This window comes from Zalophus californianus, chromosome 11, assembly GCF_009762305.2.
Source record: "Zalophus californianus isolate mZalCal1 chromosome 11, mZalCal1.pri.v2, whole genome shotgun sequence".
Lineage (NCBI taxonomy): Eukaryota > Metazoa > Chordata > Mammalia > Carnivora > Otariidae > Zalophus > Zalophus californianus.
The window spans coordinates 108,374,871-108,400,935 of record NC_045605.1 but is presented as its reverse complement, the minus strand read 5'-3'; the positions used below and the strand labels follow the sequence as shown (position 1 = coordinate 108,400,935).

Below are 26,065 nucleotides of genomic sequence, written 5' to 3'. Positions count from 1 at the left end.
CGCCTGGGTCCATTGATCAGGAACGGCTGGGGGTCTCCTAGCTGGGGAAGGGAGGGAGCTGGGAGAGCGGACCGGGAGGGGGAGAGGAGGATTTGCAACGTCAGAGCCTCCCCACCTGCCCTCCTCCCACACAGCACCACGCCTGGAGCTGGACAAGCCCCGCCAGCCTCAGTCCAGTCTGAGCGCGGCTTGGAGAAGGGGCTCTGCCTCCCCCCAGAACCAGGGTCCCACCTGCAGAGACCAGGTGCCCAGCTCCAGTGGAGAATCAAGACCTGAGCGATCACTCTGAGGGAAGGACAGTCCTGCAGAACGGAGCCGCGCCGCTGAGCGGGGCTCCTCTAGGAGCCAACGTCCAGGCTGTCCCCATGGCAGGTACGGTGTAGGCAGCCAAGGTGGCCCCACGGCTGGGCTCAGGCTCTGGGGTGATGGGGAAGGGCAGGGATTGGTGTGGGGACCAAGGAAACCCCGCTGGACCCAGGTCCTGGGCCAGAGGGTGGGGCAGGGGCACCGCACGCTGAGGCCTCAGATCCCACCAGGGCAGGGCTGATGGGCTCACAGCCATCCAGGTACAAATATAGGGGGGCTGCCGGGCAGGGGTAATGAGTCATTCCTGGGAAGGGACGGCCTTTTCAGGCATGGGCGACCTTGGGCCTGTCCCCTCCCCTCTCTGGGCTTCACCCATTGAGTATCAAGTTTGTGGGGGTGGGGGAGGAGCTGGACAAGAAGCTTCTAACTTCCTCTCCTGACCTGCCTCCATGCTTGTGGGAAATTGTCAAATCCTGACCCCAAGGGATGCCTACTTTTAGAGGAACCAGGCAGAGAACAGGCCCCTCCCGAGTTCCTGAGGGCACTGAAGGGTGGCCTGTTGACCGAGGTGGGCAGAGGATGGGCTCGTCGAAGACTCGGGAGCCAGCGACCAGCCTGCAAAGGCCCCAGGCCCAGGGAAGCCCTGAGACTCTCCCTTAGGGACCAGCACCATGGATCCTGGAGCACTGGTTGCCTGGATGATGGGCCTGCCCCAGCAGGGCCTTTGAACAATGGACAGTTGCCCAGGTCTGACGGCCTGGTCCAGGTGCCGAGGGACCTCAGCCCCTGTAGCCTTCCTGCCCCTCTGGGGAATGGAGAGCTGATGTGGCCCCTCCTTCTCAGAGAGACCCACCCACTCCCAGACCCCAGAACTCCCAGGGGCTTTCGTGAGGGGCCACAGGCCAAGCCCCACGCTCAGATGAGGCACCTCCTGCGCACCGGCTCTGGCTAGGGTGCGGCTAGAAACTAATAGTCGGTGTTTCAGGACTTTTTTTTTCCTAGTTTTAATTTTAAAATTGTGGTAAAATGTACATAACATCAAAATTTCCATTTTAGCCATTTTTAGGTGTAGAGCTCAGGGGCATGAAGGACATCCACACTGTTGTGCACCCAGCACCACCATCCGTTAGAACCCTTGCCTCTTACAAAACTGAAACTCTGTCCCCATTAAATGCCCACTCGCCTCCCACTCCCTCTGCCCCTGGCAACCACCGTTCTCCTCCCTGCCTGTGAATCGGACGATTCATGGAATCACACAGGATTTGTCCTTTTGTGTCTGGCTTGTTTCACTTAGCGTAACGTCCTCAAGGTCCATCTATGTAATGGCACACTGCAGAATGTCCTTCCTTTTTGAGGGGGAGTAATATTCCGTTGTCTGGATAGGCCATAGTTTGCTCATCCATTCATGCATCAATGGACATTTGCGGTGCTTTCACCTTTTAGCTATTGGGAACAGTGCTGCTGTGAACACTGATGTACACCTCTCTGTTCAGGTCGCTGCCCCCCAGTTCCTTTTGTGCAATTCTCCATTTCTAGGTAAATGCCTAGAAGTGGAATTGCTGGATCATATGTCCGGTCATTCTGTTCTCTAGCAGCCGCACCATTTCCCATCCTGCCAGCAATGCACACAGGGCTCCAACTTCTCCACATCCTCACCGATACCTGCAGCGTATTTTTTGCTTTGTTTTTGGTTTTTGCTTTGTTTTTGGTAATAGCCCTCCTTGTGGGTGTAAAGTAGTATCTCATTGTAGTTAGGATTTTTTTTTTTTTAAGATTTTATTTACTTATTTGGCAGAGAGAGACACAGCGAGAGAGGCACCAGAAGCAGGGGGAGTGGGAGAGGGAGAAGCAGGCTTCCTGCGGAGCAGGGAGCCCGATGTGGGGCTCGATCCCAAGACCCTGGGGTCATGACCTGAGCCGAAGGCAGACACTTAACGACTGAGCCACCCAGGCGCCCCAGGATTTTTTTTTTTTTTAAGAATAGAAGGTGGCAAACTTTTGGCCAAGGCTTGTGCCAGGACCCTATATCAAAAACAGGAATTTTTAGGAAAAAGGGAGGCGGCCAGAGCAGAAAGATATTAGGATGGGCTGCTGGAGGCGGGTTTTGGGCAGGTTTTCGAGGTCAGACACGGGTGAGAGTCGGTGATTCCAGGGTCTCCTCTCGGCTCAGATCTCCTGGAGCGGCACCAGACAGCTGGGTCTCCGTGGAGCTAAGACGCTCCTCCCCAACCCCGCAACTTCACATAGCCTATCGTGCATAACAGGTGTCCTTTTTGAAGGGTCTGCTGTGCTCCAGGCACTGTAATCCATGGACCCTCTGAGGCAGGTATTAAAGACCCCGTGTGACAGATATGGAAACGGAGGATCCAGGGGGTGAAACAATTTGCTCAAAGCCATGAGGCCACTGGATGGCTCAAAGATTCCCTGGGGAACCAGACAGGCCCTGTCTCTGGCCTCCTCGAGCTTTAAGTCAGCATTTACCTCATGAAGTGATGTTCAGTCAGGGAGACTCTGGGAACACAGGCCTGGCAGTCAGGGAGGGCTTCCTGGAGGAAGAGGCACTTAAGTGCCGCCTGAAGGATGAGAGCTGGCTTGGTGGCAAAGGGGTGAGGCAAACAGGGGTCCACACTTTCATCCTCTCTCCCCAGGCTTCCTCTCTGCTGGCCTTGGGGTACTTGCGTCCTCAGAGCCCTACGCCCTGCCCATGACCAGCTCCAGCTGGGAGCCCCAGCTGGACTCCCCATTCCCATCAGGCCCTTCCACCGGCTCCACAGGAGCCCAAGTCATGGCCGAGCCCAGCAAGCAGGGCCCCAAGAACCCACGTGTGTCCAGTGTGACAGTTCAGCTGGAGATGAAGACTCTGTGGGAGGAATTCAACCAACTGGGCACAGAGATGATTGTCACCAAGGCCGGCAGGTGTGAGCAGCGGGCGTGTGTGTTATATGTGTGTGTGCGCGCGTGGCAGGGACAGGGGGCCGTGGCTGGAGCCGCATTTGGGCTGCTGAGCACCTCTCTCCTGCAGGAGGATGTTTCCCACCTTCCAGGTGAAGATCCTGGGCATGGACACACTGGCTGACTATGCCTTGCTCATGACTTCGTGCCTCTGGATGACAAAAGATACAGGTCTGGGCGGCTGGCCAGGGAAGCAGCTCAGAGAGCAGGGCCCGAGCCAGGAAGGAGACCCCTACCTGCACTCTGGGGGGAGCCAGGGGCCAGTCGGAGCAGCATCAGGGAGGCCTATCCTGGGGCAACAGTGGAAGCCTGAAGGCAGGGGGGACCCCAGCTCTGGGCAGCCAACAGTCTCAAGTGGGTAGCAGGCTAGCCTGGGCAGGCAGAGTGGGCTAGCCCAGTGCAGCCACAGGGAACTCAAGGCCGGAGAGCATTCTTGGGGTCTCCCGTTCCTCATGTGCAAGATGGGGATAGTGCATGGGCAGTAATGTTGAGGGATGGCCCCTTGGCCCCACCGGCCCTGGCTCCAGGTGGGGGCAGCAGATGAGTGCCATGGGGTACAGATGGGGCACCCCTGCACCTGCTCTGCCCCCAGGTACGCCTTTCACAGCTCAGCCTGGCTGGTGGCAGGCAAAGCAGACCCAGTCACGCCTGGTCGTGTGCACTTCCACCCGGACTCGCCGGCCAAGGGCGCGCAGTGGATGCGCCAGATTGTGTCCTTTGACAAGCTCAAGCTGACCAACAACCTGCTGGATGACAATGGCCACGTGAGGCGCCAGCCCCGCTGGGGAGGGGTTAAGCCAGGGCTGGGGACACTGGGGCCTGATCATAATGAAGCCTGGGACCAGGGCTAGCCATGTCGTTAATACCCAGGGCCCTTGGTGCCCAGCACCCCCACCCGCTACTGATGGCCAATGCTGGGGGCCAAGTTCACCTGGCCAGGGGTTGGACAGCAGAGGGGACTGTCCAAGCAGGTGGGTAAGTGGGCTGGAGGTGTGGGAATGTTCCAGCAAACACTGTCCTCCTTGTAGACAGTGTTTATGGAATGCCCACCACAGGCCAGGCCCATGGTGGGTGCAGGAACACAGCATTGTTTCCACTTTGTCAAACAGACAAAGATCCTACCTCCATGGGGGCTCACCTCCTGGGGTAGGGGGCAGATGGTAAGCAACGAATACAGAAGGCCCCGTGTGTAGTGTCTCAGATGGTGAAAAATACCAGGAGAAAAAGGAACTAGGGAGGGGGTGCTGAGACAGAGGTGAATTGTCCATTCAGGGGGGTTCTAGAAGCTGCTGAGGCAATATTTGAAGAGAGAGCTAAAGGAAATGGGGAAGGCGGCCTGTGCACACATAAGTGGGAGCTGTTGCAGGGGACAGAACAGCAAGTGCAAAGGCCCTGAGGCTGCAGAATGTTGGGCCAGTCAGTGTGGGGAAGTGCAAGGAGGCTCCCACGTGGCTGAAGTGGGGTGAGTAGGCAAGATGGTTGGAGAGACCCTGAGGCTGCCAGGGCTGATCTGCAGAGCCCATAGGCTGTGGAGAGGGCTCTGGCTTTTACTCTGTGCGGTGGCCACAGGAGGCTTTTGAGCAGGGGGTGACAGGTGTCAGGGAGGCCTATCCTGGGGCCACTGTGGAAACCTGATGGCAGGGGGGAGCCCAGCTCCCCCTCACCGGGGTTGCTGTGTGCAGAATGGACAGAGAAGCTGGGTGGAGGCAGGGAGACCGGCCAGGAGGTGGCTGAGGAAATCCAGGGGGACATGATGGTGATTAGGCGGAGTGGAGGTGGTGGGGTAGGAGAGGTGGTCAGCTGCTGGATATTTCTGAAGGTAAAGCTGACAGCGGGATGTGGATGTGAGAGAAGGCAGAGTGGCAAAAATACTCAGGGATAAAGGGGCCTTTGCCACAGAACCGTAGGCTCTCAAGGCCAGACTCGGCACCCCCATTATAAGAAAGGCAGTCTTCCCGCCCTGGAGAGGACTTAGCCTCGGGGAGGGTCTGCTGCTCCTCCCCTGCACACCGCCTTCTGCACCCCCTCCAGATCATTCTCAACTCCATGCACCGCTACCAGCCCCGGTTCCACGTGTCTTCGTGACCCACGCAAGGACAGTGAGCGCTACGCCCAGGAGAACTTCAAGTCCTTCATCTTCACGGAGACCCAGTTTCACGGCCGTGACAGCCTATCAGAACCACCGGGTGGGTTGGGCCACAGCTCACCGAGGCAGCTAGCTGCCAGCCCATTTCACAGGCACGGAGACTGAGGCCCAAGGCTCTGAGCTCCTACGTGCTCACGGAGCCCTGCCCTTCTCTCCTTCTCTAGGACTCAGCAGACCTCTGCCCTCGATCATTCCCCTGCCATCATGCCCAATGGCTCCCGGGCTGAGGTGCACAGGTCCCAGGGCTTCCTGATTGGGGTGTCCAGGGAAGATGGGGTGGCTGAATGTGGGGCCCCACAGCCTTTCCCTGGCTCAGGGCTGGCGCATAACCGTACTTTCTCCTCTGCAGATCACCCAGCTGAAAATCGCCAGCAACCCTTTTGCCAAGGGCTTTAGGGAGACTGACTCGGACTCCTGGTACTGTCTGGGCCCTGGCAGCTCCGCCCGGCTGCCCTAACCCAGCCCCTCACACCCCATCCCTGGGGCCTCACCTAAGGCCTTGGCTCCTGCCCTTCTCTGAGGGTCATGCCCACTGACTCGTCCTGGGGTCCCATTGCCTGACTGATCACGACCCTTGGCCTGGGCTCTCCCCTGGCCTCCTGCCTCCATTCCTGCTTGTTGCATCTTCAGGACTGTATCTCACGAGCCTGCTCAGCATCCCGGCCCGGAGTCACAGCAGCCTCAGCTCCTGCCTGCTGAAGGGCCCCGCAGAGCAGGAAAAAGGTTAGCCCCCCGGAGGACCAGAGCCTGCATGGTGGGCAGGAAGTGAGCTGACAGGGCCACAGGGCCTCCAGCAAGGGGCTTCAGCATGTTCAGCAAGCCCACCGGGCACCTGTGTGGACAAAGAGGAGGAGGCAGAGATTTCTGAGACAATGTGGGACTAAGGGCAGAGAGAACAGCACAGGGACAAGGTGCTAAGAGCTGGGGTGGGCGGTTCAGGTGGGCTCGCTGGAGGAGGTGGCTCCTGAGCCGGGCCTTGAAGAACTGGGAAGGGTTTAGATAATGAGAGGGGGTGGGGAAGAGGGAAGGGAGAGGGAAGAACAAGAGCAAAGGCTGACAAGGGGAGGGATGGGATGGGAGCAGGGAAGGACAAGGGAGGCTGAGGGTGTCAGGGAGGTCTGGCCTCCACTCGCCGTATCTCCCTCAGACCCAGCAAAGCTCTGGCCTCCAACTCCAGGACATCTGCCCGGATGCACCATCAGCTGCTGTCCCCCCCCGAGGCTCTGCTGGCCCCAGCCACCTACCAGCCCCTCAACTACCAGGGCCTATACCCTGGAGCCTCAAGTCCCCTCAGAATCCCAAGGGCCCGACCAACGCCATATCCCCTCCCCAATATTCAGGCTGACGGAGATCAGGAGGGCCTGCCCCTCCCAGCTAGGCTGGGGCTCCTGTCCCCCCACTGGCCTTGTGCTTGGGACTTGTCCAGGACCCTCAGTGATGACGAGGGCCCTGTGGACAGACTCCTCCTGCCCTGAACACTGCCCCCCTCCAGCCTTGCCTCTACAGAGGCCCTGTCCCCTTCCAAGGAGAGCGGGGCAGGTGGAAGCCTAGAGAGGGAGGCCACCTGTCCAGAATCACAGCAAGGCTGAGCAGGTGCCAGGCTTGGAAACGGCCATCTCCCCCTCAACTGTCCCCTTCTGCCTTGAGGGGGGACTCCTCCACACCCTGCTTTACCGCTCCCTTTCTCCCAACATTAAACCATTTGGCATGAGTAGTCAGAGCACTTCTGTCCCCGGGGCTGGGGGTGGAGGGACTCAGGAACACCCAGACCCCAGATAATGGGCTGCAGACCCCCAAATCTCTGCCCAGTGCCAGTGGTATCCCTTGGAGTACAGTGATGGCAAAGGTGCTGACACCAGCCAAGAGGCAGGGCTTTGAGTGAGGCTGCAGTTTCTGTTCCCCGCCTTATGTGTCCAGATGAAGACTGAAACTGCAGCTCAAAGAGGCACCTGCGCAAAGTCAATGCAAAGCATGGTGACACCTGCCATTCCACGTATAGGTGCCGTGTCCAAGAGCCGGGGTGGCCTGGTCCTGAGAAGCGGGGTCTGGAGGACGCAGAAACATGACAGGCAGTGACCACAACGGGCCCAGGCCAAGGTGGGGGGCGGGGGGGGGAGGGACCTGAGAATCCAATCAAGACTTGAGCAGGAGAGCTTCACAGAAAGGTGACATTCAAACAACACCTGAAGGAGTAGAAATTGCGAGGAGAAAGGGGCGGGAGGAGGGGAGACAAGCTCCCAGCGGTGGGAAAAGCAGGGCAAAGGCCTGGGGCTGGAACGGGTCGCTTGGAGCCGGATGGCGCGGCGTGCACCACGCACAGGAACCAGGAGAGGAGCCCGGAGGGGAACCCGGCTGGGCACTCCTCCCGCAGCCCCTGACGTCCCCGGCCTCCAGGAGGGGCGCCCCGTGGATCCCCGAAACGCGGACTCCGAACATCCTGGAGCACTTCACGTTAGGTCCTTAGGAAAGGGACGGGCACACGTGGGCGTGGAAGGACGCGGGGCCCGGCAAAGCCTCGAAGCCCGACACCCCGACTCCCGAACCCCGCCGTCCGAAGGGCCGGGTCCAGGGCGCCTGGGTGGCTCAGTCGTTAAGCGTCTGCCTTCGGCTCAGGTCATGATCCCAGGGTCCTGGGATCGAGCCCCGCATCGGGCTCCCTGCTCGGCGGGAAGCCTGCTTCTCCCTCTCCCACTCCCCCTGCTTGTGTTCCTGCTCTCGCTGTCTCTCTCTGTCAAATAAATAAATAAAATCGTAAAAAAAAAAAAGAAGAAGAAGAAGGGCCGGGTCCAGAAGCTGGACGCGCGCAAAGCGAGAAGCGCCACGGCCTCTGACGCACTCCCCCCACATCCCCAACGCCAGTTCCGCCCTCAGCCCAGGCCCGCCCCTCTGCCGGAACCCAAGTCATCGGGACTCGCCCCTTCCGGTCCCGCCCCACCAGCTGGAGGCGGGGCCTCTCCCTCAGGCCCCCCCCCGTTCCGCTGAGGCCCCGCCTCTTGTATAGGTTCCCCCCCCCCCTCAAGAGGCATAGCCAGCGCGGCTTCGGAGCCGCATGGGGCGGGGCGGGGCGACTGCTCCCGCGGCCCCGCCCAGCTTCCCAGGGGACGCGGAGTGCGAGTGCTGTCCTTCCCCTTCCCTCCGGAGGCCCGGCGCCCTCCGTGTCCCGGCTGCGCGGGGCCGGACATGCAGCCCGACTGCCTGTCAGCGGAGGGTGAGCGGCGCTGCCGGCGGCTGCTGGCTGGGGCCACGGCCCGGCTCCGCGCGCGCCCCGCGGCGGCCGCGGTACTGGTGCCGCTGTGCTCGGTTCGCGGGGTCCCGGCGCTGCTGTACACGCTGCGGTCCAGCCGCCTGGCCGGGAGCCACAAGGGTGACGTCAGGTACACCGGCAGGGAACTCCTGTCCCTGCTGGGAGGACCGGAGGGACCTGAGCAAGGCGCTTCGCCTCTCCGAGCCTGGGTTTCCGCCTCTGGGGAACGGGTCTGGGGAGAGCCGCGCCCCGCGTCCCTCCGCCCCGAGCCTGGTGCCGCGGGTGCTCCAGTCCGGTCGCCACGCCGGACCCCTCGAGTAGCGTCCCGCACCACCTCGGGCTGGGGACACCTCTCGGAGCTGTGCCCGCCTCTCTAAAAAGGCAAGACCCTGCCCCCTGCTGGCGACTCAGGGGAGATTCGGATCCTGGAGCAGAAGCAGCTCGCGGGGCGGGGCTGCCTGGCTTCCCGCCCTGGTCCCGCCCCCATCCTCCGGTGGAAACTAGGGACGCATTAGGGTCATAGCGCCACTGGGGCCACCATAGGCAAAACTTGCGTGTGTGAACTCCGGGGCCTCACTCTTACCCCTGTCGTTCAGGGGGGTAAACTGAGCCTGGAGAGGTCATGTGGCTTGCCCGAGGCCTCACTACACGCTAGAGACAGAGACAGAAGATGCTTAGGTGGGTGACTAGCCCTCTGCCACAGCTGTCACCCCCACCCACCAAGGCCCCAACAGACCAAGGACCAGGCTTCCTGTGCTTATCAGTTTCCCAGGAGGCAAATGTGACCCCACTGACCAGGATGTGGTGCACACAGCCCTAAGGGAGACCCACGAGGAGCTGGGCCTTACTGTGCCCGAGGAGCATGTGTGGGGTGTCCTGCGGCCTGTGCATGACAGGGTAAGGCTGCCAGACCCTGAGGCCACCATCAGGGACCAGGAGGATGGTAACAGCCTCTGGCAGGCAGACAGCATGGTGGAGCACCAGACACCTGCCTGGTGGTCCTGTTCCATTCCCACACAACCCAACAGGGAGGGGCCAGGGGTATCTTAGCTCCTTTTCACGGGGGATCCTGAGGCTCAGTTCTGGGGCTGGAGGTGGCCCCGGGGTAAGCCAGCTCTGCCCAGCTTGGTGGAGGAGGGTTGGGGAAAGCTTCACAGGGTAGGCAGGGATTGGATGATGAGTGGGAGATTTTAGGGGAGTAAAAGTAAGGGAAGGTTATCCTAAGTGGAGGAAGCAGTCTGCAAAGGCCAAGAGGGCTGGATGGCTCTAGCGAGTTTGAGCGCCCTGAGTTAGTCAGCGTGGCTGGAGAGGGCTCAAGGGCAGGGGCCTCCAATGCTGACAGGCTCTGGATGGCAAGGTGGGGTCTCCCTCTAGGCTCCCCTCCCCAAGGCCAGGCCTCCCCTGACTGCCTGTCACCCTCCTGCCCCAGCAAAAGGCCAGCGTGGTGCCAGTGCTTGCTGGCGTGGGCCCACTGGATCCCCAGAGTCTCAGGCCCAACCCTGAAGAGGTGAGTGGGGGGAGGGGGGGGTCAGCCAACCGGGGGAGGCTCTGTCCACAGCAGTCTTCCATCCGCCCTCTCACTGCCTCCTTCCACAGGTGGACGAGGTATTTGCACTCCCCCTGGCCCACCTGCTGCAGGCGCAGAACCAAGGGTATACCCACTTCTGCCAGCATGGCCACTTCAGCTACACGCTGCCTGTCTTCCTGCATGGGCCCCACCGTGTCTGGGGGCTCACGGCCATCATCACTGAGTTCACCCTGCAGCTACTGGCACCTGGCGCCTACCAACCCCGCCTGGCCAGCTCAGAGCGGCCCACAGTCTGAAGGCCTGGCCACAGGCAGCCCCTTCCTTCACCCTGCCGGGCCAGCTCCATTCACGGACTGAATAAAGAGCTTTTACCAATTCTGTGGCAGCTGTTATCTTCTGCATTGGGGCCTTGACTTTGGGCAGACCCCATGGGACAACTGGCCTCCTGGCTGGGGTGCCTCTGTCCCATCATGCTGTTACACACTGACCAGTGGGCACTTATTAAGTACAGGTACTTGGCTCTCACCACAGCCCTGAGGTGGGGCCAATGCTGGCCCTGGCCGGTGAGACCAGGGCTCAGAGAGAAGAGACACCTTGCCCAAGTTCACCCCAAGCTAGAACGTTTGCCAAGCCCTCTCTGACTCTAGAGGCCACACTCAGCCACTACTCAGCCAGTTCCTGCTCCCACCTCTGTGTCTAGCTGACCCCGTGCCAGGCTGCAGGAATCCAAAGAGGAGCCCCACTTGTTACTGCAAAGTTCCAACACGCCCAGCTCCTACCATGCACCAGGTACTGTGCTGGGGCCTTATCTTCAGATGCTGCCCTGGCCTCTGGGCGTGACAGTCTGGGGAAGACCTCAGAGCAGGTCCCACATGATCATGTGATTGTATATTAATTAATCACAGATAATAGTGGAACTATACATCAATTATGTGGACCAGAGAGAGATGGTAAGCAGTCTGACCTTGTCATGGTGGACTGGGCAATATTAGCCAGGACAGGGGATAGGAAACTCCACCCACTAGACGACTTTGCCAAAAGAGGATAAACACGAGATACACTACCTTCAGGCATGGCTGGATCCAGGGGCTCAGGGGCTTTCTCTTACTGTGCTTTCCACCGTGTCGGCCTCACTCTTGGAGAATCTCTACTCTGCAGGGGTGAGAGGTAAGGAGAGGGCAACAGCTGTAGGGTGGCACAGCACCAGTATCCCATCAACAGAAAACAGCTTTTCTCTCTGGCCGTTTAACCCAGAGTTGTACTTCGTTGGCCCTCCCTGAGCCTGTCACATGGCCTGCTCTAGTTGGAATTAATTGTTTGGCAGGGTCTGTGGGCAGAGAACTGGGGAGGAGGATGAACCTTCTAGACTGAGACTAGGGAAGGGGCAGTCCCCAAAGGACCAATGGGAAGAGAGAAGGGAAGGTTGAGTAGGTAAAAAACCAGCCAAGTTCCCCTGCAGAGTGACCTTGAAACCAACGGGGGGGGGGGGGCAAGAGCAGGCCAGATCAAAGGGCAAAGGAGGGAAGTTGGAACAGAAGGAGCAGTGTATGCACAAAGTTTGGGGTGTTTGAGGAAACAAGATTAGCAATGTGGGGGTAGGAAGGGGCTCCACCACTCAGGGGCCACCATGGGGTGTCAAGGGGACATGCTTCAGTGGTGGGTTAGGAACCTTTTCCAGGCTGGGAGAGGGGCAGACGGGTGTTGAAGTGATAAGGTTCGTGTTTTGTAAAGCTTGGGCTGCAAGAGGCCCGGATTGCAGACGCCCTCCTCCTTGGAGTCTCCTCCCGGGGCGCCCATCCCCGCTCCACAGGAGCCCTGTCACCTCACCTCCCGTGCGCCCCCTCCACACCTCCCGAAGTGTCCCCCCCCACCATCCACTCCCACACACCTCCCCACGCGCTCCCTCCCCCAGCATCCCTCCTGCCTCACCTACCCCTTCCTTCCCAGGCCCTTCCCATTGCCCCTCACACTTCCCACCCCTTGTGCCATCTCTGGCCCTCCAGACTCCTCACGTGGGAGCAGGGCGCGTGATGGTGGTAAAAATAACTCTGACAGTGTGTGAAGTGGGGGTGAGGGAAGTGGGCGGCTGAGCCCCTGCACTAAAGAAGGGACCCTCGGGGTTGAGGGCAGAGAGGTGCCAGCCTCCTGAGCCCCGCCCCTTCCCCCTCCCTCACGGGTTCTGGGAGGCCCTTTGCTCAGGCTGTTGCTCTTGAGGGTCACCCGAGTCTGGCTTATACTCAGCGAACCAAACCAGGTGGAGGAGCTCACAGAGCGGTGAGTACCCGCGGGCCTAACTACCAGCACCCCGGGGGCCTCCTTCAGGTTGGAGCCCCCCAGTTCTCCCCCACCCCACCTGCTTTGACGCTGCACTCTGTCCTCAGGTCCTGGCTGCCACCCAAGACCCCCCTCAGCGCCCTCAGGGATGCCTCTTCACCCTGGCTCCTTGGCCCGCTGCACTCCCCCCGTCTCCAGCCCGTGGGGGCTTCTCTGAGTCCCTGCCCCCATGTCCAAGCCCCCATGGCAGGCACTGCGGCCGTGAGCAGGGGGCGGCCACAGCGGGTGAGCATGCAGGAGCACATGGCCATTGATGTGAGCCCCGGCCCCATCCAGCCCATCCACCGCATTTCCGACTATTTCCCACACTTCTACCCCTTCGCTAAGCACACCCTGAGCACCCCAGAGCCACACCCTGCAGTGACCCCTGCCATACGCTCTGCACCCCAAGCCGCAGCCTGACCCAGAGCCAGAGGGAGGTTCAGACGACAGCCGTGAGTGGGGGCAGGGGAGCAGGGGGACACTCCTGGCCCGGCCTGGTCAGGGTAGGGCTTGGGGCATCCCAGGCATCCGACCGGGGAGGGGCAGGGCAGGAGCCATGGTGCCATTTGGGGGACGGGGCAGGGGTCGAGGTAGGAGCTGACCCTGCCTGCCACCTGCCATTAGCTGCCCTGGGAACACTCGAGTTCACGCTTCTTTTTGACGCAGACAACAGCGCCCTGCACTGCACGGCTCACCGTGCCAAGGTGAGGATGGGGGCGGGGGCCTATGGGCAAAGGGCCTGGGTCACAGGCCTGCCCCACATTCATTGTCTCTTCTCAGGGTCTCAAGCCACCTGCCTCGGGCTCTGTGGACGCCTGTGTCAAAGCCAATCTGCTGCCAGGGGCCAGCAAGGTGAGGGTGACACCCAGGCCCCTACTGATGCCCCTTGGCTGCACCCAGCCCGGAACACCCACCTGGCCCTGCCCTGCCCCTCCCCGCCAAAACCTGGACATGAGGCATGGAGCTCCCCATTGCTGGGATGTGCAATGGGGGGCCTACAGTGGGCCAGAGTGGGGCTCTGGGGCCCAAGGAGGCCCTGATCCACCCTACCTGGCCCACAGGCCAGCCAGCTGCGGACCTGCACAGTTCGGGGCACAAGGGGGCCTGTCTGGGAGGAGACACTCACTATCATGGCTTCACCCGCCAGGACGCTGGGCAAAAGACTGCGGTGAGGACCTGGCCTGGGCCACAAGGCGACAAGGCTGAGGTGGGGGGTGGGGGGAGGCTTGCCTGGCCAGGTCTGACCCGGGGGACCACCAGGCTGTGTGTGTGTGTGAGGACCCACGGCTGCGGTGACGGCGGCGGGCGCTTCCCCTGGGGGAGCTGAGGGTGTCCCTGAGGAAGCTGGTGCCCAGTCGAGCCAGGAGCTTCGATGTGTGTCTGGAGAAGCGGAAGCTGGTGAGTGGGGCTGGCTCAGGTTGGGGTGTGGGTACCAAGATCCTTGTGGTGGGGAAGCTGGAAAGGGGGGGAGCAAGGAGGGGGACCCTGGGCAATGTCTGCCCAAGGTGACCAGGCTCTCTGCCCTTTCAGACCAAGAGGCCCAAAAGCCTGGACACAGCCCGTGGCACGTCCCTGTATGAGGAGGTGGGTAGGACAGTAGGACCAAGCAGGGATGGGGGGGCAGGCCTGGGGGCCCAGGCTGAAGTGCGTCAGGCAGGGCCTGAGGTGGGCCGAGGGCGTGTGTCCAGGCCCAGGTGGGCTTGGGGAAACTGAGGCCATCTCTCTCACAGGCCCTAGCATTCATAGCCCCAGGGAACAGCCAGACCCCAGTGCCTGGGCAGAGAGGGTGACACCCCGGCCAGGGCAGCCCAGAGCAACTACTGGGTACTGGGACAAGCAAAGCCCTCAGAAGCAGACACACAAGCCAGGTGGAAGCAGAGGCTGAAACTGGTGGGCTCTGTCCCTGGCCCAAGTTGGGAGGGCAGGTCAAGGTCCAGGAGAGAATGGACAGCAGGTGGGGCTCCCTGGCTTCCAGGTCGATCCCTAGGGCATTGTGGGTACCACTTCTGGGGCTAGTAGCCCTAGACAGGCCCTTGTCAGGAGGCAGAGATGACTGCAGGGGGCCCTATGCCAAAGACCAGAGGCATGGCCAGAACCCCAACCCCACCCCCGGCTCAGCTGGGGCGAGGCACCTGCAAGGCTGAGGGCAGGCCCTCCCCAGCTCCTCTAGGACGGGAAGGGCCAGGTGCTGCTGTCTGCCCCCTGGTGGAGCCGCAAGTTGCTGCACCTGCCAATTAGCCAAGGCCAGGCTGGCAAGTCCCACCCAGGTGGGGCAGGCCCCCTGAGAGGCGGACTTCCTGTCCCAGCCCCGCAACACAGGAGCACCACTGCGCAAGGCTGGTGCTTATGGAATATTCTTTACTGAGAAGTGAATGTGAGCAAGGTGGTTAGGCTTTCTGTAAACTGAATCCTATGTTAAGTGTGGGAGAAGCACATTCTTTCTGGGCATCCTCCCCAAGTCCTTTGCATGCACCAGGGGCTGAGGGTGGCAAAGGCCATTCAGTCCCCTGGGCGGTGGGGGGTGAAGAGGGTGGGGTTTGTAACTTTAGTGACCTCTATGTCAGTCAGGTAGAGAACAGCCTCTTGGAGCTGCTTCTGTGACTGTAACTTTAGTGACCTCTATGTCAGTCAGGTAGAGAACAGCCTCTTGGAGCTGCTTCTGTGACACGGGGGAGAGTGGCAATGGGCGCTTAGTGAGAGGCCACTTAGGAAGCTCCTAGCATGTTTGTGCCCCTCAGACACCAGTGCCCTTCCCCTCCGTGACAAAGATGCACTGGGCTGACCAGTACCGTGGTCTGAGTAAGCCCCACCCCGTCGCAGGCCCTGGAGGGGCCGGCGGATCTGCAAGCTCCCGTCCAGTGCGCCAGGCCAGTGACTGTTTTTGGAAGCGGAATCGTGACATTAAATTGTTGGCCCCTGATTTTTCTGTAGCCAGCTCCAGTTGTCCCATGGGGGCTGACGGTGGTGGGCGGGCGGGCTCTGGCCCGCATCCGCTGACCACAGCCCACCCCTGCAGGAGGAGGGGGAGGCCGCAGGGGAGGAGAGCGGGCGCATCCTGCTGTCCCTGTGCTACGGCTCTCGGCAGGGCGGCCTGCGGGTGCGCGTGCTGCGCTGCGCCCACCTCGCCCCCACGGACGCCAACGGCTACTCGGACCCCTTTGTCCGCCTGTGAGTGTACACGGGTAGACAGGCAGGTGGGCAGCGGGGCTTCCCCAGAGCCCCCCCTCCAGGGCCACACCTAACCCGACCCCATCTTTCCCAACCAGTCTCCTGCATCCAAATCTGGGGAAGAGATCTAAATACAAGACCAGTGTTCGGAAGAAGACCCTGAACCCCGAGTTCAATGAGGTAGGCCAGGGTCAGGTGGAGGCAGTCCTAGCTGCTCTGGGGTTGGGGAGGTCGGTGTTCTGTCTCACTCAGAAAGCACAGGTCCCGTCCCCTAACCTGAGCAACTCACCTCCCTGAGCCTGTCTCTGAACCTGTAAAGGACTCAAGGCCCCCTCCTTCCTGCCTTTTTGCCCCCTTCCCCGCAGGAGTTCTTCTAGCAGGCCCGAGGGAGGAGCTGGCCCAGAAAACACTGCTGGTGTCTGTATGGGACTATGACCTGGGCACAGCTGACGACTTCATTGGTGAGAATGCGGGGGAGCGGGGTGAGGGACCCAACGGGCTCCCACATGGCTCCTAACCCGTCCCCCAACCCAGGCGGGGTACAGCTGAGTAGCCAGGCCGGCGGGGAACGCCAGCGGCACTGGTGTGAATGCCTGGGCTGCAGTGGACCGCCGACTGGAGCTGTGGCACCCGCTGGATGGCACGCCCCTCCAGCTCAACGACTAGAAGGGGTATCCGGCCTGGCCCTGCTCACCACCCTCCCCAAAACTGACCCGTAGGGCTGGGAGGACCTGGCGCTGCCCCACCCACTATGCCCAGCCCCATGTCAGTTTGCTTCCTTACCCCCCCTTTCAAACTCACCCCACTGCCAATCATGAAGCAAGAATAAACCTGCAAACCAGACCAGACAGAGTCTGTTCTTTTCCCTGCCCATCACCTCACAGGGCAGACTGGGCCCTGTTCTCCTTGCTCCCACCCTCCAGAAGCCCAGTCAGGGCCAGGCCCAGGTAGGGACCTCAGGCCACTGTTTTCCCCTGGTCACATTGGGAAAGCCCCCTGCCCCCACCGCCGCTGCCATCTGCACTGAGGGATGGGCGCTCAAGATGGTCTAGGGCAGACTGACCAACTGACCCACGGGAAGCCAAGGTGTGGATTCATGACATGACCTTGAGTTGACCTATCCCCACCCACAAGTGGGGTCCAAGCAGGGTATGGGAAGCCTCTAACTCTGTCTGGGAAATAGACTTCCATGAGTAATGGGCTACAGTGGCAGAGTAAAGAGCAAGGCCACGGAAAAGACACATCAGGAAAGTGGGCAGCAGTGACTTTATTGTCCTGCCATCTGGACAGATGGACATCAGCGCAAGGCAGCGGGCTCAGGAGGCAGCTTGCCTGGCCTGGTGCTGCAGGGCAAACCTCTGCATCCGCTCCTCAAGCTCCGGCCGAAAGTGGCGGATCAGGCCCTGGAGGCGAGTAGGAGACACGGTGAAGCAGAGTTGAAAATCCCAGTAGGCTAAGCCCTCAGCACACCCACCACAGTGCCCACAAGCAGGGCAGCGAGTACCTGCACGGGCCAAGCGGCTCCATCACCCAGGGCACAAATGGTGTGTCCCTCTATCTGTTTGCTGATCTCCCAGAGGGAGTCGATCTCGGCTGGCCGGGCATCCCCCTTCACAAAGCGGGCCATCACCTTGTTCATCCAGTCCACACCTGCAGCCACGGCAGCAAGAGAGGGCCCGATGATCCTCAGCCAGGCGCGGGGAATAGCACTCCAAGGGTGTGGGCCACTGGGAGGGTGGGGCCGAAAGAAGCTACGGCTGGCTGGGAACCAGCAGCTGTCCATTCAGTGTCCAGAGCCCACCCAACCTTTGCCCGTGTGCCTGACCTAGGCCTAGGGTGAGCCACAGAGAAAGCCCCCACCCCGCCTCGGGTGCTCACCCTCGCGGCATGGGGTGCACTGGCCACAGCTCTCGTGCTTGTAGAACTCAATAAGGCGGGCAATGGCTTTCACAACATCTGTCTGGGGTGACCAGAGACAGTGAGCAGGCCCCCCCAGGCCGGAGCCTCAGCCCCCCAGCAGCAACCCCCTGATTCCGGCAGCGTTCTGGCCACCTCCTCCCGCACCCCAGACTTCCGGCACTGCCCAGACCCCAACAGGCATTTTCTCGGGGATGATTTCTCTCCTCTCCCACTTGACTGTATCTCAGGTCAAAGGAACTGGGATCCAGGAGCTGGCAATGCCCCAGAGAGGGGTACTGACCGGGTGAGCAGCAGAGGCAGCCCTTACCGAGCGGTCCATGACAATCACAGCGGCCGTGCCCAGGCCCGTCTGCACCTGCACCAGCGCGTCAAAGTCCATGAGCACTGTCTCACACACCGACTTGGGGATCAGTGGTGTGGATGAGCCACCGGGGATCACAGCAAGGAGGTTGTCCCAGCCACCTATGACACCCCCTGGGACCACAGTCAGTCCCCAAAAGGATGGATGGTCAGGGTTGGGACCAGCACACCTGCCTAGTCCTGAGCCCAGGACCTCTGTCAGCCCCTGCGCAGAGCTGCCTCACGAGGCCCTCCCACCCTGGCTCTCTTCACCGACATCCTGCCCTGCTCCGGCCCTGGGTGGCCCCAGGCCTCACCGGCATGCTTTTCAATCAGTTCCTTCAGTGGTACAGACATCTCCTCCTCCACGGTACAAGGGTGGTTGACGTGGCCAGAGATATTGAACAGCTTGGTGCCCGAGTTGCGCTCACGACCAAAACTGGCAAACCATGCACCCCCACGGCGGCAGATGGTGGGGGACACAGCCACTGTCTCCACGTTGGCCACGGTTGTGGGGCAACCGAACACTCCTGTGGAGGAATGGGATGAGGGACTGGGGCCACCAGAGGGTGGGGACAGGGTGGATCAGGTTTCCCAGCAGTGGGGTCTGTCCTAGAGTCCTGCTCTGTGATCCAGCTCCCCTTCACCTTTCTGTCATTCCCATCCCCGATTAGACCCCAAACTCTAGCAGGCACTGCACCGCCTTTTCACCCCTCTCCCCCTAGTCCCTGGAGGGCTGGAGAGGAGCTGGGTGTCTGACATGGGGGCATGAGGGACTGCAGGCAGAGCCTCTATGTTGTTACCACCCTACTCTGGCCCCCAGTCCAGAAGGAACTCAGAAATTCCCTAAGAATGACCAGTGGGGACCTGAAGCCAGATGGGATTCCACAGGACACAGCAAAAGGCCCAGCATTGGGCCGGCTCTTACCCACGTCAGCAGGGAAAGGTGGCTTCAGGCGGGGCTTGCCCTGCTTGCCCTCGATGGACTCGATGAGTGCTGTCTCCTCCCCACAGATGTAGGCCCCAGCCCCACGCACAACAAACACATCAAAATCATAGCCAGAGCCGCAGGCGTTCTTGCCAATCAGACCAGCCTCATAGGCCTCTCGGATGGCCACCTGTGGGACAGAAGTGTGAGGGCACCACTCCCGCCAGCCCGGGAACACTGTGTGGTGGGGACAGGAACAGGCCCGGGAGCCCATGTTCACCAAAGTCCAGGAAAAAGCTCCCCTTGGACATGAGCAGAGGATGCTCTGAGAGAGGGGTGGGGATTTTTACAATGTGTGTGCTATTTTTGTGATAACAACACTTAACAAATTCTCCAACTACATGTATTTTTAAAAGAAAGGCTGAGGAAATCATGAAAATTTTAATAAGCAGTTTCCTACAGGTAGTGGATCTGTGGAAGATTTGTGTATGGGTACGGTTTCCTATCTTTCTAATGAGTGCTACTTCTGCAACAGAGGAAAAGACCCTTGAGGTTGGTTTTTAAATATGTAGCAATAACACTTATACATAATTGCTACTATATGCCAGGCACTGTCCCAGGTGCCCTTCCCGTACCCCTCCTCACTGTTAAGGCAAGAGCCTAATAGAATGGTGTGAGACTCTGGCCCTAGACCCATCATTGCAGGTGCCACCAAGCTCAGAATGGCTGAAATGACCCCTTGACCCTTCTGCAGGAAAAATGCCTGCAAGCCCACCCCTGCCCCAGGAGTCACAGAGCCCTGAAAGCCTCCCAAGTTGAGGCTTTGAAACATACAGAAAGAGCCTGGAGACAGCTCTGGGGGCCACCCACACTGAGCACCCTCCCCTCTGTGGAGACCCCTCCCCTTTCCCACCTGCAGATTGGAAGCCTCATTGTAGAATTCCCCTCGGATGTAGATGTAGGCAGCACGGGCGCCCATGGCCCGGCCCCCAACTAGGCAGCCTTCCACCAGCTTGTGGGGATCGTGGCGCATGATCTCCCGGTCCTTGCAGGTGCCTGGCTCCCCCTCGTCTGCATTCACAACTAGATACTTGGGCCTGTGGGTGCCAGCATATCAGTGAGGCTATAGGGCCACCAGGGCTGGGCCTTCAACTACACACCACCCCACTCCACCCAAGGAGGCCTCAAAGATGTCTCCTCTGATAGCCAATCCCTCCCTGTCCTCCCAGCATGTTCCCAGGGGCTCTGCTTGCTCACCATCAATGACAGAGAGCTCACTGCCTATTACATCTCTGGATGGCTATGACCACAGGAAAGGTCTTTGTTCTGCTCGGTCCAAATGTCCCCTTGTGCTTTCCTAAGAGCCCAGAATCTGCTCTTGGTCACACAGAACCTTCCTGAACCTCTGCCATGTCTCTGGGGTCAAAAGGAGGTAAAGTAGATGACGTATATCATTTGCTTTCTATGTGCCATCAATGTGAGGGCCAAAAGCTGTATGAATACTATCTATTTAATCCCTGCACAATATAATATCTACTTACAAAAAAGAAAACTGAGTTCAAAAAGACCAGGAGACTGCACAGAACTATATAATTAGAAGGCAGAATTGACCAATGCCTGAGTCAAAATCTTGTGTCGATTCTGCCACCCCTGAGGAAGACCAGACAGAACTAAGTCCCACCTACTTAAGCTCTGGTGACATTTTCCCATTCATTCAGTCTTAAGTTTCCAAGGAAACAGCCCCAAGGCCCAGGTAAGCCACAGCTACCTCCAAGGTTTCTCCTGCAACCCCATCTCTGCCTCCCTACACATACCTGCCATCTGAGGGTTTATTCATGAAGCTCCATTTGAGGCCAGTGGGGAAGCCAGCACCTCCACGGCCCCGCAAGCCGGATGTCTTGACCTCACCCAGGATCCAGTCAGGCCCCTTCAGCAAGATCTCCTTTGTCTTGTACCAGTCACCTCGACTCTGGGCACCTTTCAGCCTGGACAGAGTGGGAAAGGCATTGAAGGGGATGCTCCAGGACCACCCACCGAGCTAAGGACACCACCATCTCACCTCCAGTCATGGCGGCCATACAGGTTGGTGAAGATCCGGTCTTCATCCTTCAGCGAGCCAAATGAGGTTTTCTTGGGTGCTGTCTGAAGACACAAAGGGTCAGGAGTCCCAGGACAGTTCTGGGGCCATGAAGGGCCTGGCCATAAGTTACAGATTCTTGGGTCCCCCTGATTAGATGGGGCTGGGCTGAGGAGAGGTTAGGGGCCTAAGCCTCAGAACCCTTCATGGCATCATACTACTACCACCAGTTAGTAAGCACTTCCTGATTAGCAGGCATTAGGCTAAGCATCTGACATCCAAAACCCCATTTCACCCTCATAACCTTGAGACATGAATGATTTCCCCTGTTTTATAGAGGAGGAAACGGAGGCTAAGAACAAACAGAACTTATGGAGGGGCACACAACCAAAAGCAGGAGATGGAACTGCAACTCAGGTCTGTAGTCAAAGCCCACACCTGAACCACAGCACCATACTATCTCCCTTAGCCCAGTGTGAAGTGTCCATTCACTTGCCTGGCTATCCTGCTGGACCAGAACTTGGTCAGACCAGGGCCTTACATTACTAACTCTGCTGGAAACAAAGTGTGTTTACTGATGCAAAAGGAACGCTTCACTGGGGCTGGGATACAAGGCGATGGAGGGAGACGCACTTCAGATAAAACTGATGAGAAGTGGGGTCTGGAATTCCACATGACCCAGTGGCAAGCAAGCCAGGTGAGGGCTAAAGGTACCTGGCTTCCAGACTCCCATCCCCTTAAAAGTCATTACAGGGAGCAGAACGCTGGATGGGGCATCAGGAGACGCACAGCCTCCCCAAAGCTTGTTTTCTGCATCTGTAAAATGGGGTAGTGACACCTTTACCCTGCGTAAGGTTATGCCAAGGAAGGAACGAGACAAGGACGCTTTAACCTGCAAAATCTTCCGCTATGTCGCCCGGCTGTTAAACAGGGAAGCCAAGGAGCCGGAGGGCTGGGGAAGTCAGCCTTCCATTGGGACCCATTCCTCTCTACACCTAGACTGGAGCGGCAACCTTTCTGCTGGGCTGGGGAAATGAGGGTTCTCTAGAAGGCACTACAGACCGAAGAGACCGCGCGCGCAGAGGCACTGCAGCGAGACCGGGCCCTCGGACACCCCTGGTCGGGAGTCAGGCCGGGCCTCACCGTGTTGCCGCTGAAACGCACAGACACCCGAGCGGGAAGCGAACCGCTGAGCAGCCGCCGTGCCGCCAGCATCACGGGAGACAGTTCAGTCACCTCCCGCTGTCACCTTCACGGCCCCGAAGCGGAGGAACCGGCGCGCCGGGGACGCTAGGCGGCGCACAGGAAAAACGTCACGCGCCCTGGCCCCGGCTGCGCGCCCAAGCTGCCCTGCGCCTCTCTCGCCCCGCCCCCGGCCCCGCTTCCACAGAGGAGGAAGTCTGGCGTGGCTGCTGCTGGGAAATGTAGTCCCATCGACCTCGAGGCCCGCCCTCTACCCTCTGCAAGTAGGCGCTTAACCTCTCGCTCCTCTGCCCGGCCAGTTCACGTGTGCTCCCGGACCCCAGACTTTCTCTTCTTTTCTTTTCTTTTCACGTCCGTTTTATTTTAAACCCCAAGTAAACAAACGTGGCGTGACGCTTTCTGCTGGGTTCTGGTGTTTTCCACGTTCCACAGGTTCTGCATTTAATGTGCACCTGTTGTATGCACAAGTGTACGGCCCAAGGAGAAATCAGACTGGTTACGGCCCGATGACCGTCGTGACCGCGTTGTAATTATTCTGTCCTATTCCAAGCGTTTAGACTGATCTCTCCCCAGACCCACTCTGGGCACCCCCCCACCCCCCCACCCCCGGCTCAGGGAAGTATTGCTCAGTAGGGGCAGAGAGCAGGGACAGCTCGAGGCAGGCAGGGGATAGTTAGTGGAGGTCTTAGGTTGGGGTGAGGCGGAGAGAGTGGAGATGGTGGAGATGGTCGGTGAGTGGCACATCCTCTTGCCCGCGGTGCTAAGCTCTCCCAGCCAGTTCCGTCCTCAGCCCGTCAGTAGAGTCTGGCACTTGACACTCTTGCTTGAAATCTTGGGAGTGGCCCCTACTGCCTTCACAGCCAGCCCGCGGCCTAGCGTGTAAGGACTCGGCCTCTCCCCCCCGCAGAGTCATCAGGCCCAGACCACGGCACCCACGCAGCCCCTGCCCAGGACCCCCTCTTCTTGGGACTTCACTGTCCTCCCCTTACTCTGTGCTCCCCGGGCCTGAGGCGGTCATGCGTCCTTTGCTTTCTCTGGAAGTCTCAGAAGCCTGATTAACTCCTGTGTTTTCGGTTCGCTGGCACGCTTTGGCTGTGAGACGTTACCCTGGTCCCGTGACAAGCATGCCCTTTTCTTTCCGGCTACTCTGTTCTCTTGTCCTGTTGCTGCCCTTTTTTTTTTTTTTTTTGCTCTCCTGCTAGTTACAAACTCATCTGTTCTTATTTTCTCCAATACTCCCCACAGCAGCCTAGAACAGAGTTAACTTTATATGTGAGGAAAAAAATTGAGACCCATGGGGGTTTCATCTCTTGTCCATGGACATGAGGCTGCCTAGTGGTAGAGATGGAATCAAATCGAGGCCTTTCTTCCTTCCTGGAGTGCCCTGTCCCCACCCCCACCCCACCCCCACCGCAAAAGCACAGAACGACTAACACACGTGTGACACTCATTGCAGATGCCAGTGGTAGTCCCAAGAAAGGCACCAAATCTTCGGCACCTTGGCTGAGGTCTCAGAGTACCAGGTCCAGGGGCCCAGCAATTCTGGCCCCCAGCCAGCAGGCCCCCACTCCTGGGCAGGGAAAGAGATTGCCCAGACAGAGCTGGGGATTACACAACTAATCCGGGACTCCGACCTGAGTCCACGGATCCCTCCCTCTGGGGCAGGATGGAGCCAGAGGGTGGATTCCTCCCTCATCCCTGTCTAACTGGGTCAAGGGAACACAAGGCCATTGGGGATGGCTGGGCATGGGGCGATGGGAAACTGACAGCGAGGGGCAGGATCTCCTGTTCATCTAGTACCAGGCTCTGTGCCAAGCACTTGCCATGTGTCATCTCCTTAATCCTCCCACAACCCAGGGCGGAGGAAGGATGAGCCCCCGTTTTCAGAAGAGGACAGAATGTATTAGCAACGCTGAGGGGCTTGCCCAAGACAGCACAGCTGGCCGCCCGAACTCAGCCTGAGGCTTCCTGACCTCACCCAGTCCCCACCCATCCAGAGCGCCCCCTCGCCCACCAGCCTCCAGACCAGAAGCCACTGTGTCCAGCCAATTCTGCCTTCCAAATGCTCCTTGTTCCTGTGTTCTCCTGCCCGTCCCATGGCCATGACCGGTCAGTTTTCATCTGGAACTTTCTAAAGCATCCTTGAGGTTTCCCAGCCTCACCTCGCATCTCAGCTCTTCCGATTCCTTCTCTACACCATGGAATGAGTGGGATTAAATGTCAGATCCATTTTGTCTCTCCTTTGCCTGAGACCCTTGGTGGTTCCCTGGTGTCCTCAGGACAAAGCCCAAGCCCCCTGGCCTGGCATTCAAGATCAGATGCTGACCTCTCCAGTTCCAGCTCTACCCACACAAGCTGGATTTGCACCAGAGGATCCGTCTTCCTCCCGTTCCTCCTCCTCCTCCTGAGGAACCCTTTGAATGTCACCTTCCCGGAAAGTTTTCTTCTACCACTTGAGCAACTGTTGCCGCAGGTCCAGTGTGACAATGGCACAATCACATCTTCTCTCTTCTCCAACCCCCAGCACAGAGCTTCTCAAGGGAGGTGGTTACTCAATATTGTAATCCAATTTTGTATTTGGAAAAATGAAAAAAAAATCAGTATTTTTTTCCTTTGTTGGGAATTTAAGATATACAGAAAAAAAAAAAAAGTAGTAACATGTTTTCGCCACTCTGATTTAATCCCCATTATCATTTGTTTCCACTCTGTTTTCTAGGTGATATATAAACACTTCACAGTAACATATGCATCTACCGATCCTTAAAAATATAGACCTTAACAACAACAACACAAAAATCCTTCCACCCCTGAGCCAAATGCTATTGAATCCAATATTGTTTTCCAATCCTTTAAAGAAAAAAAAATGCCTTTACTTGTACATGAACTTCCAGCAGAAAAAAATATGAGCGTTTGGTGCTTTTTACTTGTAGTAATGATTTCTTGCTATGCCACGATTTTTCACCTTGCTTTTTTCATTCAACACTATATTTTGGAGAAGAGTCCATGTTGCTACAAACAGATTTAGAAACATGATTATCTACGGGTAACACCAGGGCTTCAAGGTTAAGGACCTGGATTCAAAATCCTGCTTTCACAACTCATGACCTGTGTGATTCTGTGACTGGTGCCTCAGTTCCCTCTAGGGGAAATTAGGATAACATACGCCCTAAAGGAGCATCTGCTAGGTTGGAGAACAGTATATGAGCAGTGCCAGACACACAGCAAATGCACAAGGATTGTTTAGCTACATGCCCTGGATTACAGATTAACTTGGAGAAGATCCACATCTTCGCAATATGGAGTCTCCCCACCCGGGAAATGTGATGTCACTCCTCATTTTCCAGATCTTTTAGGTTCTTCGCTAAACATTTAGAACTTTTTCTTAAAAAATTGTGCACATTGGGGGGTGGGGGGATGGGTTAGCCTGGTGATGGGTATTAAAGAGGGCACGTTCTGCGTGGAGCACTGGGTGTTATGCACAAACAATGAATCATGGAACACTACATCAAAAACTAATGTTGTAATGTATAGTGATTAACATAACAATAAAATTTTTAAAAAATTGTGCACATTTTTAAATATAGGAATTTTATGTGATGCCTTCTGTTTTTATGTTTTGTGATCCCTGTTTTAATAACATTTTCTAATTGGTTGTTGTTTGTGACTAGAGCACTATGGATTTGCCTTTATTAGTTTTTTTTCTTTTTAAAGATTTTATTTATTTATTTATTTGACAGAGAGAGACACAGCGAGAGAGGGAACAGAAGCAAGGGGAGTGGCAGAGGGAAGGGGAGAAGCAGGCCTCCCGTGGAGCAGGGAGCCCCGTGAGGGACTCGACCCCAGGACCCCGGGATCATGACCTGAACCGAAGGCAGACACCCAACCATCTGAGCCACCCAGGCACCCCTGCCTTTATTAGTTTTGATCTGGATCCCTTA

General features: G+C 58.3%; 3 protein-coding genes and 1 pseudogene across 3 annotated transcripts; 3 read left to right on the top strand and 1 right to left on the bottom strand.

Annotated features, from left to right (window-relative positions):
- The first annotated feature begins 365 nt into the window (after window positions 1-365).
- Window positions 366-6,879, top strand: TBX10 (T-box transcription factor 10). Its single transcript, XM_035723150.1, is given in 11 exon segments — window positions 366-372; window positions 2,955-3,222; window positions 3,329-3,393; window positions 3,396-3,429; window positions 3,851-4,022; window positions 5,290-5,333; window positions 5,335-5,410; window positions 5,412-5,444; window positions 5,754-5,851; window positions 6,051-6,131; window positions 6,552-6,879. Coding segments are annotated over 11 exon segments (1,206 nt in total).
- A 1,610-nt stretch (window positions 6,880-8,489) lies between these two features.
- NUDT8 (nudix hydrolase 8) lies at window positions 8,490-10,546 on the top strand. The gene is made up of 4 exons (XM_027579921.1): window positions 8,490-8,778; window positions 9,413-9,545; window positions 10,078-10,155; window positions 10,245-10,546. The coding sequence occupies exons 1-4, from the start codon at window positions 8,585-8,587 to the stop codon at window positions 10,470-10,472; spliced, it is 633 nt and encodes a 210-aa protein (XP_027435722.1). The 5' UTR covers window positions 8,490-8,584; the 3' UTR covers window positions 10,473-10,546.
- A 1,710-nt stretch (window positions 10,547-12,256) lies between these two features.
- Window positions 12,257-16,489, top strand: LOC113915205 (annotated as a pseudogene).
- Window positions 16,490-16,903: 414 nt separating this feature from the next.
- NDUFV1 (NADH:ubiquinone oxidoreductase core subunit V1) lies at window positions 16,904-22,267 on the bottom strand. The gene is made up of 10 exons (XM_027581022.1): window positions 22,068-22,267; window positions 20,907-20,989; window positions 20,662-20,832; window positions 19,761-19,944; window positions 18,848-19,037; window positions 18,237-18,449; window positions 17,888-18,054; window positions 17,539-17,620; window positions 17,165-17,310; window positions 16,904-17,063 (listed from the first exon to the last, which is right to left on the bottom strand). Exons 1-10 carry the CDS (start codon window positions 22,137-22,139, stop codon window positions 16,977-16,979), a joined length of 1,395 nt encoding a protein of 464 aa, XP_027436823.1. The 5' UTR covers window positions 22,140-22,267; the 3' UTR covers window positions 16,904-16,976.
- Between the last annotated feature and the right edge of the window lie 3,798 nt (window positions 22,268-26,065).